Source organism: Geotrypetes seraphini, chromosome 6 (assembly GCF_902459505.1).
Source record: "Geotrypetes seraphini chromosome 6, aGeoSer1.1, whole genome shotgun sequence".
Classification (NCBI taxonomy): Eukaryota; Metazoa; Chordata; class Amphibia; order Gymnophiona; family Dermophiidae; genus Geotrypetes; species Geotrypetes seraphini.
Genome location: NC_047089.1, coordinates 208266981 through 208283364, shown reverse-complemented (window position 1 = coordinate 208283364; position 16384 = coordinate 208266981). Strand labels below are relative to the sequence as shown.

The 16384-nt window shown below is 41.1% G+C and overlaps 1 protein-coding gene across 7 annotated transcripts in view; it reads left to right on the top strand.

Annotated features, from left to right (window-relative positions):
• The window catches only part of ADD2 (adducin 2), a 114186-nt gene that overhangs the window by 73424 nt on the left and 24378 nt on the right, over positions 1-16384 (top strand). For all 7 annotated transcript variants that reach the window (XM_033950280.1, XM_033950282.1, XM_033950281.1 and 4 more), the window contains 6 exons: positions 670-750; positions 1512-1661; positions 3677-3820; positions 5460-5558; positions 5967-6143; positions 12558-12815. In XM_033950280.1, the coding sequence (XP_033806171.1) occupies positions 670-750; positions 1512-1661; positions 3677-3820; positions 5460-5558; positions 5967-6143; positions 12558-12815 (909 nt within the window). The remainder of the gene's footprint in view (positions 1-669; positions 751-1511; positions 1662-3676; positions 3821-5459; positions 5559-5966; positions 6144-12557; positions 12816-16384) is intronic.

The following is a 16384-nucleotide window of genomic DNA, read 5'->3' as shown; positions in this document are numbered from 1 at the left end:
CAGTATAATTATTTTATTTCTGCCGGTCCATAGGTGTAAAAAGGTTGAAAAACACTGATCTAGAAGCCTGATAGTGTTGAATTATAAATTTAGAAAATTATACTTTTAATCTTTTCTATTATGGATGGAGTTTCTTTTCTAATTTTATTTTGTTTTGTAATGTAACCACTGTATGGACATTGTCTTTAAGAACCTGAACCTACTTCAGCACTAGAATGTAGTTGAGTCTTCATGAAGTGGAAACAGGAAATTTCAGATACCTGCTGTGAAATCTGCAGCTTCATTGGAGTCTTTTTCTCAAAAGACTGGCATGTGCAGGGACTTTGATTTCAGCCATCCCACCCCCTATCTCTCTCTAGTTATCTATGGTGGCCATTACCAACCATATCCAGCTGTATCAAGTCCTAATGATGAATCAGCAGGACCAGATGCTCCATTTAGGTTAATTTTTCAGTGCTTCTTCATAGTTGCCAGGGTTTCCCAAGCTGAATCTGCAAGTACCACTGGTAATTAAATCCAGGCCCATGGGATCTGGCATCACAGAATACAGAATTATGATGATACTTTGAGGCCCTTCTCCACTATTGGGGGGCTCGTTGCTCTGCATGTTTGTTTTCGCGATAAATCAGTCTTTTACATTGATGTGTGTTCTCTTTCTCTTTTTGCTAGCTAAGAATTAATAAAGAACAGGATCACTTTCTGGTTAGTCCCAAAGGTCTTTCCTGCAGCGAGATCACAGCTTCCAGTCTGGTGAGTAATGTTTATTTTATTTTATTATTTTATTAATTGATATCCTGCCCATCGACACAGCCATCTGAGCGGTTCACAATCTAATCTAACCTAATCTAATCTTCAATTTCTGGGTCACTCTGTGCCTATCTAGATTCAAGGATACTTACAAATCAAGAAGTTTACATTACATTTAGGAGTTACAACAATGAAATATAAAGTAAGCAGTATACTATGAGGTAGTTACCAGAGATAGGTGAAGTAGTAATCATTCAATAGAGGGGAACATTGAGCTGTCATTAGAATTACAGTACAGCAGTCTGAAGTACAATACAGTTGAGTTAGATACAAGTAGATTGGTTCGATTATGTTATGTAGAGTTTGGGGAGAGAGCTCTTGTGGTTTCTGGAAGGGTGAAATGCTGTGTAGGTTGCTGTGGAAGAGCATACTTAAGTATTGATGGAATATATGCTCTCAAAACAGAAAGTCTTCAGTTTCTTTCAAAATCTAGGGTAGTTAGATTCTGACTTGATAATTACTGGAAGATTGTTCCATGTCTTAGTGCTGATGTAGGTGAGTAGTGAGTTAAATGTGCACTTGTATTTTACATCTTTGGAAGAGGGAAGGATCAATTGAAATTTTTTAAGTTTCCTGGCTGATATTGACCAGGAGTTGATGGAAAGATTTATAAGTAGCTCTATGGAGTTTTCATATAGGATGTGGAACATTACACATTCCACCCTGGAACTCCCTTTTCTCTCATTCTTCATTTCCTATTTCAGATAAAGGTGAATATCCTAGGAGAAGTGGTAGACCAGGGAAGCAGCAGTTTTTCAGTGGACACCTGCAAATTTGGCCTGCATTCAGCGATCCACTCAGCAAGGCCTGACACAAAATGCATCATTCACCTGCACACTCCTGCGACTGCTGCAGTAAGGAGTTCCATGGTCTGCTATAAAGCACCCAGGCACATTAAGTCAATCATCACTGGTTGATGTCTCCTACTTACTGGTTTTCTGTTTGCATAAAAAGGAGGGATGGAGCAAAGGGAATGAATATAGACCAGGGGTGGGCAACTCCGGTCCTCAATGGCCGGAATCCAGTCGGATTTTTAGGATTTCCCCAATGAATTTGCATGAGATCTATTTGCATGCACTGCTTTCAATGCATATTCACTGAGGAAATCCTAAAAACCTGACTGGATTCTGGCCCTCGAGGACCGGAGTTGCCCACCCCTGATATAGACACTACCACTGTGCCTAGAAAATGTGTCATATGTTAGTCTCTCTTCTGTGATGGATTTTATTTACCAGTTTCCAGCGACACTGTCTTGGGTGAGCCTAAACTTATAAATCATGAAAGCTAAGCTGGGCTGGGTCTGACTAGTACCTGAGTAGGGAACCTCTAGGGAAAAATGAGTGTTTTAGGCTGCAGAAAGCAATAGTAATCTTCTACAGTGTTTTGCCAAGACATGATCACAGGGGCTATGATTCCCTAATTCTTGACACCCAGAAATGGGTGGAAAGAGGATAGGACAGACAGTTTATCTCTATAGACAGAATCATTCACCTTGCTTGATCCACACCACTTGTATGTTTTTATTATGCGACGTTTTTATTATTATATATGTGTGTGTGTGCACACAAAAATATTTTTTTAAACTGCTTTCACCGGTATCGTCACTTTTTTTGCGTTGGGTACCTCTGAGCTGTTATCCTGTCACCTGTCTGGAACCAACAGCTCCTCCGAAGATCTGGATGTTTGCTACTATCCTATCTGTAAACAAATGAAAGGAAGCAAGACCCTAACTTCCCTGGATGAATACAGGCTAAAGTCAGTGTCTTCTTAGGCTAAGTCCGTTTATTTCTAACTACATGTGCTTAAGAACAGATAATTATTTTATTTCTAAGCTGACTCTCCAAGGAAAACCCCCTAAAATGCTTCTGATATGAAATCAGCCCCCAGAGTTTCAAAACACACACGTTCACACCATATCTGAGCCACCTCAACTTTATCTGATTATCCAAGTCTCTTTGATTCAGAAATAATGAAACTCCTCAGTAATTACCTCACAGTCTCACAGCTTCCTCACACAGAGCCTGATAGTGCTGTATATCAGGAATACTGACTGAAACAGATCTGCACCACAGAACTTCATAGAATCCCAAGACAAAAGACCCCTCTTAAAGTTTTAGACCTTCAGTTCTCAGATTAAATGCAAAACATTTGCATTAAACATCAATAATATTAGGCAATCTAAGCTGAATCAGTGATTTTACATATTGATGGGATTAAAACTCTCTATTTCCCAGTACTTAATACTTCTTTTTAACAATAAAAGTCACAAAAATCCAGTTTAAATTCTGAAGCACACCTAAAAAGATCTTATCAGTTTTCCTTTGAAATATAACTCCAAACTTAATTTAGAAATCTCTTTCACAGCCTTCTCATTACACACCTCAACTGAACAGCCCATAAGCAGGTTTAATTTGCAGCATTTCTTATGAAATCCAACATTTATAGGAAATATTATTTCAAACATATATGCTCCTTACATACACACACACAAAGTGCAGAGCTGACATAGAAACCCTTACCCAGCAACTACAAACCGTTTCCTCACCAATATCTTGTGCTGCCTTAAGCTCTCTGATTTCCTCTAGCTCACAGTAACTCTGGGACTCTTATTGATAGAGCTATTATGTCCAGCTTCCTGCTGCATACTCTCTGTCCCTCATCTCTCTGATCTTCCTGCAGCTCAAAGGGTCATCCCCCAAGCAGCTCCTAGCATTCCCTACCTGCTTCTTCCCTATAAATGTTCCAAATTTTTTTTTTCTTCCTGTTACATTTATCTCATTCTATGGCAATGGCACAAATTATAAAAACAAAACTCAATGGTGTAATTACAAAATAAGGACCACATCTTCCTCCCTGATGATTTATCTAGGTGTCTGCGATGAAATGTGGTCTCTTGCCTGTGTCCCATGAGGCTTTACTAGCTGGAGATGTGGTTTACTATGATTTCAGTGGTGACATGGAAGAAGAGGCTGACAGGATTGAGCTACAGAAGTGCCTTGGACCAACTTGCAAGGTTAAGTATGATATATGTACACTTCTCCCTCCATATTCATTGTGATAGGGGATTAACAGAACTGCAAATACAGAAAAACCGCAAATAACTTTTCCATATGTTATTCGCTGTTTTATATTAAAAACCATCGTGAATATGGTAAAACCGCAAATAACACGGTGGGAGACCTGGCCTGTTCCTGAAGGAGAGGCATATCACAGTGAAGAAAGTGCTGGGAATCAGCGATTTTCTCTGTAAACGCTTGGAATCGGCGATTTCTCTATGCAAGCTGACGTAATTGGGGGGTAGGAGCCAGCAAGCTAAAAACTGTGAATAATTGAAACCGTGAATGCTGAAACTGCGAATACAAAAGGAGAAGTGTAATCCTAAATTAGGATAAGGATTCAGTGTCCTGATTTTCTCCTCCCTCCATTTCTTCCCTTCTTTTTCATTCTCTTTCTCTCCTCCTCTTCCCTCTTTACTTCCTTTGCTATTGTGATTTTGTTTACTTTTCTATACCACCTCCCTACCCATTCCCCCTTATCTCTATAAAGTTTCTCAGATGCTCAACTGTCATCTAAACAAGCAGAGTCCAGTCTTGGTTTTGCTACATTCCACTGATGAACCTATGAGCTAATTTTAAAGTGTATTTCTGCCTGTATAACAACATTTTATAAACAGGAAAGGAAGTATAAACATTAGCTTCATAATCTAATCTAATCTAGTATTTTTGAATCAGATTATGCCTAAACAGGTTCAAGGTGACTTGCAATATAAGGAATTACAAAATGTATATGCTACATTATAGCAGTTTAAGGAGACCAGAATTATGAATGTAGTAACAGGGAGGAGAGAACGGAGGTTCTATGACTGTACTGGTATAGTATTTGAGTAGGATGTGGGATTTAGTGACATTAGGTATTTTGAGTTAATTGTCTACAGTGTGTATGCTTTCAAAGAAGATAATTTTTAATTTTTTGCGGAATATGTTGTAGAATGTTTCCATCCTGATGTCAGTTGGGAGGTTGTTCCTGGTCTTGGTGCCAAAATATGTGAAAAGCGAGTTGAATGTGCATTTGTATTTAACCCCTTTGGAAGATGGGAGGAGCAGTTGAAGCAATTTCGGTTTTCTGGTTGACGTAGATCAGGAATTGACAAATAAGTTTGCCCTAAAGCCCTGAAAGCTCCTTAGCTGCATTAATCCACTATGTGACATCTAAGGCTACGTTCTTTTATGAGAAAATCTTCAAATTTTGAAATAATACAGACACTAAAATGGGTCTCTGGGGTTTCTGCTTTCTAGAAACTGTCTATTTTATTGACTCCCATGGAGATTAGAGGTGTTTCTAGGTGAAGGTAAGGAGAAGGGGATAGAGGGAGGGCTAGATCTTCAAATCACATGCCTCAAGACATCCTCAGCCCTTTGCCATCCTCAGCCCTTTAGGGGGGGGAGGTAGGAGGTTGTTTGTGTTGTTTTAGGATCATGCAGAAATTATGAATTTAGGGCACCTTGGGCAGCACAGGTACTTTTAGACACTTGCCTAATGTATTTAATGGGAAATCTGGTCTTGGGTCTAAGAGACAGCTCACGTATTACTTGATATCTGAACAGAAAAAGCTTCAAAGGCAATTTCATAATGAACCCATGAAAATTTTGCAGGTTCTGGTTCTAAGAAATCATGGCATGGTTGCCCTGGGTGACACTGTGGAGGAAGCCTTCTATAAAATCTTTCATCTACAATCTGCTTGTGAGATTCAGGTAAGTATTAGAGTCACCATGGGACAAGCAGCAGGTGCCTGGGCTTACAAGTGGTGCAGTGTTATATAATTCTTAAGAGACCTTGCTCTGATTGGAGGGAAGAATATCTAATGATTAGAACAGAAGTTAACAGAACCTGTGGGATCTAACTCCACTTTGCCACTTATTCTCTGCCCTTTCAGAACTATCCCTGCTACCAGGAGTAGGGTTACCATATGGCTCCAGAAAAAAAGAGGACAAATTGAGACAACTGGGTTTTACTTCCATGCTGATCATAACCAATGTGAATGCAAACTTCAAATTAAGAAAAAAGAAACAAGAGTCTTTCTACACTCATGCACTCAAGTGTCCCAGAAAGAAGGCTTAAATAGTTTTGTGCATAACTTCTTAGGTTTGTTTGTTTTTCAGGTTGCAGCTTTATCTTGTGCTGGAGGAGTAGACAACTTGATTCTGCTGGATCGAGAGAAGTCCAGACCCCATGAGGTAGGCTCAGTCCGATGGGCAGGGAGCACTTTTGGACCTATGCAGAAGAGCCGACTTGGGGATCATGAGTTTGAGGCCCTAATGAGGATGCTGGACAATTTGGTAAGCAAAAGGAAATTGCTTAGCCATTAGCAGGGAACTTAAGCAAAGTATAGATATGTTCCACATGCTCACTGTTTGTGTTGTCTGAGCTTTCATATTGACATTGTGGAAAAGGCCATTTGAAGGAAAATCTAGTTTTTGAGGCTGTTAAGACGGAAAGATGCTGAGCCCTTGGGAGGGGATGGAGGGCAGGAAACAGGAGGGAGAAAAGAAAGAAGACACTTGCTGGAGCAGGTGGGAAGGGATTTGCCATCTCTTGGGGAAGGAGAGGACAAGAGGAAGCGAGATGCTGGCCCTTGGAGACAGAGAACAAGAGGGAAGAAAGAGACATATTTGTTTTGGAGAAGAAGGGGCAGGAGAGAAGGAAGAATAAGGAGATAATCTGAATATGAGTAGGGGTAGATACATAGAGGTGTGATGCTAGACATAGAGGAATAGGGATACAGAGGGGTACTGTTGGACAGAGGGGGAAGGGGATAGGGGCACAGCGGGATAATGCTGGACAGGGCAAGAATAAAGAGACAGAACTAATATCTGCTAGTAAACTATAGGTTAAAATACGAGTATCACTATAATCACACAAAGTGAATGAAGCAAATTAATATTAATACAAAAAAGGTTTTTCTGATCAATGACTATATGCTGGATGGCATAGAGGTTTAACTGATAACCCGTGATAAAGCATTACTGAGATCTTTTTCTTCCTTTAAAACATTTCTCTGTAATAACACATTAGTGGTATATACTTACTATTGGTAGGGTTATCTTATTGGAATCCTGTAAGTTTTTTAGGCTAAATTAGTAGGAAGCAATTCATTCAAACAAACCAATAGATAGATAGATGTGTGTATGTGGATTAAAATTTCATTACTCATCTTTTTCAAATCTGAGCTCATATGCAGTCGATGGCTCAGCAATTTGGGGGGAGGTTAAAATGGGTGGGGTAGAGGCAAGGGAGGGGCAGGGCTTGAGTCCTTAATTGTCTGAAAATATGCAGAAAGGTCAGCAAAATAGTTGCCTATAATACCTTTTATTAAAATTAGATACGAGAACCTAAGAACATAAGAATTGCCGCTGCTGGGTCAGACCCGTGGTCCATCGTGCCCAGCAATCTGCTCACGCGGCAGCCCTTTGATCAAAGACCAGTGCTCTAACTGAGACTAGCCCTACCTGCGTACGTTCTGGTTCAGCAGGAACTTGTCTAACTTTGTCTTGAATCCCTGGAGGGTGTTTTCCCCTATGACAGACTCCGGAAGAGCATTCCAGTTTTCCACCATTCTCTGGGTGAAGAAGAACTTCCTTACGTTTGTACAGAATCTATCCCCTTTCAGCTTTAGAGAGTGCCCTCTCATTCTCCCTACCTTGGAGAGGGTGAACAACTTGTCCTTGTCTACTAAGTCTATCCCCTTCAGTACCTTGAATGTTTCAATCATGTCCCCTCTCAATCTCCCACCCAATTTCAGATTGCAGAACCATCAGTTTAGTAACAAGACTAAGAAGCCAATTAGGGGAGATGGTAAGGTTGTAAGAATATCTTCCTGCTTTCTTGCTATGGGTGAGTAACTATGCTTTATCTGAGGACAAGCAAGCAGTATATTCTCACATGATGGGTCTCTCTAGCTGTCAGGATCATGTGTCTGAGAAGAGGTTTGTTGACAACTACTGTGAGCCTGGCAAAGCCAAAAAGTTGGAGGAAACTTGGCATCTAAGTGGAGAATAAATTTTGTAGAACTGCTTGGATGAACCGACTGTTTCGTCTGGAATGATTCTCCAAATAGTGGGATGTGAATATATGAACTGAGGGCCAGATGGCTGCTTTACAGATGTCCTCAATAGGAGTGGAACATAGATGAGCTACTGAAGTCGCCATTGCTCGAACCTTATGTACAGTGACATGACCTTCAAGTATCTGTCCAGCCCGAGTATAGCAAAAGGAGATACAGTACAGTCCACCATCCATGGGGAGATGGGTCTCTTGGTGACAGGGGCTTCATGTCTGTTTAATGACAGGAACAGTTGAGTGGAAATTCTGTGAAGTTTGGTTCAGTCCAAGTAATAAGTACGTTTACAGTCCAACGTGTGGAGTGCCACTTCACCAGGGTGAGAGTGTGGTCTTGGAAAGAAGAGAGAGAGAACTATAAACTAGTTAATATGAAATTCCGAGATGACCTTCAAGAAGAACTTTGGATGAGTGTATAGAACCACCCTATCATGATAGAATGTTGTGTAAGGGGCCCCTTTTTTCTTACTTGCCTGTGCATATAGTCACAAACGTCATTCTTTTCAACCTTGTTTGGTCTCTGAAGAAGGGGCTCTAGCCTTGAAAAACAGCTTGGGTGGACCTTTTGCTGAAACTTGACAGTGGAACAAGTGCTAAGTACTTTATTAATGTTTTTGGAAACATGTTCGCCATTGGGTTTGCTGGTTTTGGCTAAAGTGGGGGTCAGTCTTACATTCTAATTCCAGCACAATGTGTTCCACATATTTGATTTGTTTTCATTGTATATGCACATAATGGGAGTAAACCGATGATGGTGTGTGGCTGGTCTATTATGCCCTGCCTCTGGTTGCGTGATTGAGCAATAAAGCGATTCCTCTGGAGTGGCTTTTCGAGCTTACAACCTCACACATTAAAAATTTTTGAAAAAATATTAACAATTATTTTTGTGGAATAATTAATAATATTATTGTAGCCCAGTGCAGGGAGTACCCACAGGCAGCCCACCTCCCATTTTGAGATATCTTTTAAACGTAAGGCGTTGGTATTGATATGTATGTATATGGGGGATGAGTATTTGGTCGGCAGGTACTCTCTCCCCCTTCATCCTCTTCCTCTTCCCTTTCTGAACTGATGGACTTTATAGGCTTTGGCCACAGACAGTTTCTTTGGGGGGTGGGGGGCACTGGGGGGTATTGCTATGGGGAGATCCTTTGGGGGGGATTGAGGTGGGGGTCCGGGGGTTGTGGTTTTGCATTCTTGTATTCTTTAAGTGTATTTGATGACATTGGTTTCTGGATTGTGGGTCTTGTTGACGAGTTGAGACTGTAGCTCTGTATCCTGTTCTGTTGTTTATTCCTTTGTACCTATTGATGGTCATCAATAAAAATTGTTTGAACATAAATGTAAGGCATACCAATACCAGGTTACACTAATATTTTGAAATAGAATCAGAGTACCCAGGTGCCATTATAGGATAGGCTTTCATCTCATGTCATCAAGTGCCTAAAAGGAGGAGTCTACTTGTCCCTATGTGAATTGTCCCTATGTGACAAACAGAGGGGTTCTTTTACTAAGGCGTGCTAGCCGACTTAGCCTGCGCTAAATGCTAACACGCCCATTATATTCTTTTTTTTTTTTTTAATCATGTTTATTAAGGAATCATAGGGAAACAGGCAACAATAAAAAATACAAAGCATGTTAACATCACCCAAGATCTGGACAAAAACCAGTGCAAACCAATAAGGTAACAATATTCTATGGACGCGTTAGCATTTAATGTGCTCTAATATTTAGCGTGCCTTAGTAAAAGACCCCCAGAAGCAGGAACTGCAGCGTCATAGGCCTGAGCAGTTAATCTGATGAGGAAGAAATTGTACAGGTGCACAACCTGCACAACTGCAAAGTAAAATCTGAGAGTAGGAAGTGCATGCTGGAGGCAAAGAGGCTTTGTGTGCCTCTCCTACCAAAGCTGTCTTGTGTCTGAGACCCCTCACTGCAGGTGAAATGCCCTTGTTCACCAGGTACCTTCATAGCCATTGATGGATTTGGTGCCTAGGTGTTCCTTAAACGGGGAAACACTAGCTAGGACTTCAGAAGAACGGGACTTGGGAGTAATCGTCAGTGCAGATATGAAGGCTGTCAAACAAGTGGAGCAGGCCTCATCCAAGGCAAGGCAAATGTTGGGATGTATCAATAGAGGCTTCATCAGCCGCAAACCTGAAGTCATAATGCCGCTTTACAGAACCATGGTGAGACCTCACTTGGAATACTGTGTGCAATTTTGGAGACCACACTACCAAAAAGATATGCTTCGAGCTGAATCTGTCCAGCGAATGGCCACTAGAATGGTCTCCGGACTCAAGAGTCTCTCATACGAAGAAAGACTGGGCAAACTACAGCTATACACTCTTGAGGAGCGTAGAGAAAGAGGAGACATGATTGAGACATTTAAGTACATCACAGGTCGTGTCGAGGCGGAAAGCGATATATTCTTCCCCAGGGGACCCTCGGTCACAAGGGGGCACCCGCTCAAACTCAGAGGAGGGAAATTTAATGGTGACACCAGGAAGTATTTCTTCACAGAAAGGGTTGTAGATCACTGGAACAAACTTCCGGTGCAGGTGGTCAAGGCCACCAGCGTGCTCGACTTTAAGAATAAATGGGACATCCACGTGGGATCCCTATGGGGGTCGAGCTAAGGATCTGGGTCATTGGCACTCAGACTTGATGGGGTGGGTCAGAAGAGTGGGCAGACTTGATGGGCTGTAGCCCTTTTCTGCCGTCATCTTTCTATGTTTCTATGTTTCCTTCCCATAATGCTAAAGCCACTTTTTACTGGGGGGGCTTTCATCCCTAAACAAGCCAATGTTGAAGTAGATGACCAGGGCAACTGCTGTGAGCCCCTGTGCCTCACCTGCCTAAAGCATAGCCTGCAGATGGACTTCCCAGTTTCCGCTCTGCCCCCAAGGCCAAAGTCCCCTCTTGTCTGAGACTGCTAGTGGTTCCTTAAGCCATCATTGAGATAATTCTGTAAAATAGGCACTAACTTGTGTATGCCAGTTATGCTCATAAATTTTTAGAATAATAACTTATACACATACGTGCGCCTAAGTGTTATTCTATAACTATGCCTGTATCTTCAATAGCGTTTAGTTTGCAGGTAGGTTTTGGGTGACGTGGTCAGGGTGTACATTTAATACACGTAACTTACAGAATATGGTAAATTACATATGTATAATTGGAACTTAGGCATTAGCAATAATACCAGCTCTAAAGCTGGCATAAATGATTGAGCTTAAGTGCATATCCATGTATCACAACAAAGAAAAATGGGGAGACCCAATGATCCACAGTGAAAACAATCCACCGATGAAAACAAAAACAAAAACTGTGGATACAGATGTTCTGGAGATAATTTATTAAACACTGACATATAAAACCATGAAAATTCAATTAAAAAAGTACAATGATAAAAAATATTGTGATAAAAATCCAACCGGACCCTACACAGTCCGTGTTTCGGTGAACACGCCTTCCTCAGGGGACCAATGGTTTGCAACCTCACATATAAAGAATTGGACTGAAAACAGTCTATTGTCTTTAAACATGTGAGCAAAGAACACCGCAGACAAGCTGAAGTAGCAAAAAAAAAATGCTGTATCCACAGTTTTTGTGTTCATATCCATGTATCTACACTGTTAAGCTAATAGTACCTGTTTTTGGGCCTGGCTAAGACGAAGCTGAAAGCTCTACAGGTGCTTATGAATTCTGCAGCTAGGATGATTAGTGGGGTTGCAAGGCCAGCACATATAACCCCCACATGGAAAAGTTTGCCCTGGCTACTGACTGAGCAAAGAATTCAATTCACAGTGTTATCATTGGTACATCAGATTGTATATCAAACCACACCATATTGGTTTCAGCTCCTCTGGGAGGTTTATAAACCTACTAGAGCATTGCGTTCTGAGGGGAGCATGAAACTGGTAGCATTGACAGCTGACAATGTAAGATATGTGGCAACTCAACTTCAAATGTTTTCTATTGCTGGGATGTCATATTGGAATAACCTTACTAGCCAACTGAGATTATGTGCAGATCATTCTAGCTTTAAGAAGATGTTGAAAACCAAGCTGTTTGTAGATGTAGACTTCTGATATGTCTTTCCTGAAAATGTTTGGGCATCTTGGTAAAATGTAACCTTATATGTTATTGAAGACTCTGTAGTCTATATTTTTATTGTTTTAAGAGTGATATGAATTGTTATTTGTTTTTGCCTTATGTATGTTTATATGGAAACCGCTGTGACTCCTGGAAGTATACAAAGTTTTAAAATTAATTACATAAATAAATGAATAAAAAGCAGGCACCTACAAAGTATTTTCCTTTTATAGAATATGCACCAATTAAGTGCACTGTGTGTTTGGGAGTCAGAGGGAAAAAAAAATCTGCGACAGACTGAACAGGTAGGAGGAGGAAGGAGACTGAACTGCTGAGAAGGGATATCAGAGGTGCAGAAAAAAGTACAGGCAGAGAGGAGGAGCTATGACATGGAGCAGGCCAGCAATTTAAAAGGAGGAGTTTTGAAAAAGGAATGAAAATTTATGGTGGGGTTATAAAAGTGTTTATATTGCAGAATACTTAGGGTCAACCAAAGGGTTAACCATGTTTGGGCTGTGGTTCTTTCTCTCTTCCAGGGCTACAGAACTGGTTACACCTATCGCTACCCATTTGTCCAAGAGAAGGTCAGACACAAAAGTGAGGTGGAGATTCCCGCCACAGTTACAGCATTTCTATTTGAGGAGGAAGCGGTGCCGCAGTCCACCCTCCGACAGCACGCACAGAAACAGCAGAAGGAGAAGACTCGCTGGCTGAATACACCCAATACCTACCTAAGGGTCAATGTCTCCGAGGAAGCACAGCATGTGGTGGGGAGCCCCAGAACTAAAACTACGGTAAGGAGGGGGTCCATCAGAGTGCACCCACTCACTCAAGACAAGTTCTCGTAAGCAAGCCTTCTCCTTGTATATATTACTCTTTTTTTTTGCTGCTAGACACAGATGCAGTCAGTTCATTGACCTGTATTTATTATAAAGTGTTCCTCACTACTCAAACTTTTAGTTGATGAATTTTGATGGCATGGCTTAGGTCTTGGCAAATGTGGATTCCAAGTTCAGGGCCAGCCTCCCCTCTCCCCCCCCCCAACTCCATATCCTCTATATGTCAAGCATTACCACCGGTTTTGCTTCCTGAGTTCTGTTTGGCTGGAACTCAGACTTTCAACTTCTGAAGATCCATTGAACATACCAGAGAGCATGATTTTTGCAAAATATTCAGGAATATATAAAATAATAACACAACCTCGAAACAGGAGAATCACCCCCACAAGTATATATCACTCAACCAAACAGTAGAGATGTGCAAAGAAACTGGTGTGCTTTACACTGTCTCTGATTCAATGACTCAACATGCATGTGTTTCAGCCAAAGGGCCTGCCTCAGGAGTCTTACAGAATTTCTCAATCAGTAATGGAGAGCACACTATCACATCAATATATAACAAAAAAACACTCTTCTGTAACAAGTTTCAAGTTTATTATGGCATGATATACAGCTTTAATTTCCAAAGTGGTTTACATCATACAGATTTTATAATAAATGATTAATATCAGGGGGAAGGGACAAACACGCTAAAAAAATTCTATAGATATAACATAAAACAAAAGGGAAATGGGAAAGGTTACAATACTTGAAATAAAAAGGAGAGGGTAGAGGAAAAAACGGCAGGGAAGCGGGGTTGTTCGGGAGAGAGCAAGAGGGCACTCTCTAAAATTAAAAGGGGATAGACTCTGTACAGACGTAAGGAAGTTCTTCTTCACCCAGAGAGTGGTAGAAATCTGGAATGCTTTTCCAGAGGCTGTTATAGGGGAAAGCACCCTTCAGGGATTCAAGAAAAGGTTAGATAAGTTCCTGCTGGACCAGAACATATGCAAGTAGGGCATGAGTGGACTGCTGGGCACGATGGACCACTGGTCTGACCCAGCAGGAGAAAATCTTATGTTCTTATGAGACATTTATTTAAATCTCATAAGCGCCTTTAAAAAAGTAGAGTTTTAAGATTGGACTTGAAATTATTTAAATTATATTCCTGTCTTAGGGTTGTGGGGAGGGCATTCCATAATGTTGGTGCAACTACTGAATAAATGGTTTTACATGTTGTATCATAGAATAGCTGACGAACAGAGGGGATAGTAAGATGTTGTGAAGATCGGAGTGATCATGATGGTCATACAGGATCAAAAGTCTGTCAATAAACAAGGGAGAGTGGTTGGTCTGAACTTTGAAAGGGAGAGTGTTTTAAATGTAATTCTATGGGTAATGTGTAACCAATTCCTGCCTTACCAAGCAGCTTGGTAAGGCGGGAATGACACAACAGTTTTGGATATAGAAGAGTGCTTTTTGTTATATATTGATGTTTCATCTTGTGATGCATTGCTCTGCATTACTGATTGAGAAATTCTGTAAGACTCCCAAGGCAGGCCCTTTGGACAAAACACGTGCGTGTCAAATCATTGAATCAGAGACATTGCATTAATAAAGTACACCAGTTTCTTTGAGCCTATATAAAACAGGATTTAGGAGCACCTCCTGCTTGGTGAGCTTGTGCAGCATTGATGAGCTCTGTTGTACACACAGGGCTAGATTTTCAAAACTACTTATCTAGGTAGTAGCAGCTCTCTCCAGATAAGTTGCACTTGCTGAAAATCCCTGCAGCCCACTTGGCACTATCTAGACAGCATCAAGCTGGTCCAGAGTCAGGCAAAATTTATCCAAGGACAGGTGATATTCAGTGCCAGTGGCTCTGCTCTATCCACAGCCAGTTTTCAAAAGGAGTGCTAACTGTGAAGTGTACATATCGACTGCTAGTTTTTTTAAAAACAATTTTATTGTGAAGCAAGCCATAACAACTTTGAAATTGGAGTTCTCCCAACTTTTCCCAATTGTTCCTGTCAGTCATGTGTTGTTAAGTGGATATCTGTTATTTTCATCTCCCCCCCCTTTTTTTTTTTTTTTTAAAACAATTTTGTAAAACGCTTAGAAACTATGATTTACGTTTAATCAAAAATTTAATAAACTTGAAACTTGTTATATAACGCAATTTTTTCCCATTAAGGATAAGGCATATTGTCGACTGTTAGTTTATAAGGCTACTCAATGACTAAGATAGTGATTCTCAAACTATTCTGGGGGAACCCCAACCAGTCAACTTTTCAGGATATCTACCATAATAATACATGGGATAAGTTTACATACCATGGAAGTAGTGCATGCAATTGATGTGGCTTGAAATGGGCACCTGCTTACCCTCTTATCCTAGGTGCCCTGTTTATAGCATTACCCTTTGACAGGACATTAGACCAATGCTATCTGATTCAGAGATGTGAGGAAAGCCTTAGGGCTCCTTTTATCAAGCCGCGATAGCGGTTTAACGTGTGTAATAGCGCACGCTAAACCGCCAGCCTCGCTAGCCGCTACCGTCTCCTCTTGAGCAGGCAGTCGTTTTTGGCCAGCGCAAGGGTTAATGCGTGATGATAAGTCGCGCACGTTAACCCCGCTAGCGAGCTTGATAAAAGGAGCCCTTAGTCACGCAGGCTAATTCTGCAGAATAAATGCTACTCTGTAAATATGCATGTATCTTACATTATAGCATGTATTTTACAGATAGGTATGCACATAAGCAGAGTCTGAGTTAAGCGTGTGCAAGATGCAACGTAGAGAATGACACGGGGACAATTTTTTCCTCATCCCTGCAGGATCTCAATTTTCCTGTCCCATTCTTGCGAGTTTTGTCCTTGTCCCATTCCTGTAAGCTCTGCCTTAACCACACAAGCTTCGAACACTTTAATTTTAAAGTGTTTGAGGCTTGTGCAGATGAGGACGGAGCTTAGGCATTGGTGGAATGAGGCATTATGACATCACAGTCTGAGCTCTAGAATGTTGCTACTTATAATTTTAAAGTGTTTGAGGCTTGTGCAGATGAGGACAGAGCTTGCAGGGATGGGGCAGGGACAGGAAAAGAACTCGCTGGGACAGGATGGGAAAATGAGTTCCCATGGTGACGGAGAAAAATTTGTCCCCTTGTCATTCTCTAATGCAAAATTAAACCTGTATAACTTATATAATACTGCATTGCGTGCATTTCTCCAGTACTAGAAGTACATAAGAACATAAGTAATGCTTCTGCTGGGTCAGACCAGAGATCCATCATGCCCAGCAGTCCACTCACGCGGCGGCCCATCAGGTCCAGGACCTGTATAGTAATCCTCTATCTATACCCTTCTATCCCCTTTTCCTTCAGGAAATCACCCAATCCCTTCTTGAACCCCAAAACTGTACTATGTCCTATCACGCCTTCTGGAAGCGCATTCCAGGTGTCCACCACCCTCTGGGTGAAGAAGAACTTCCTAGCATTGGTTTTGAATCTGTCCCTTTTTAATTTTGCCGAATGCCCTCTCGTTCTTGTA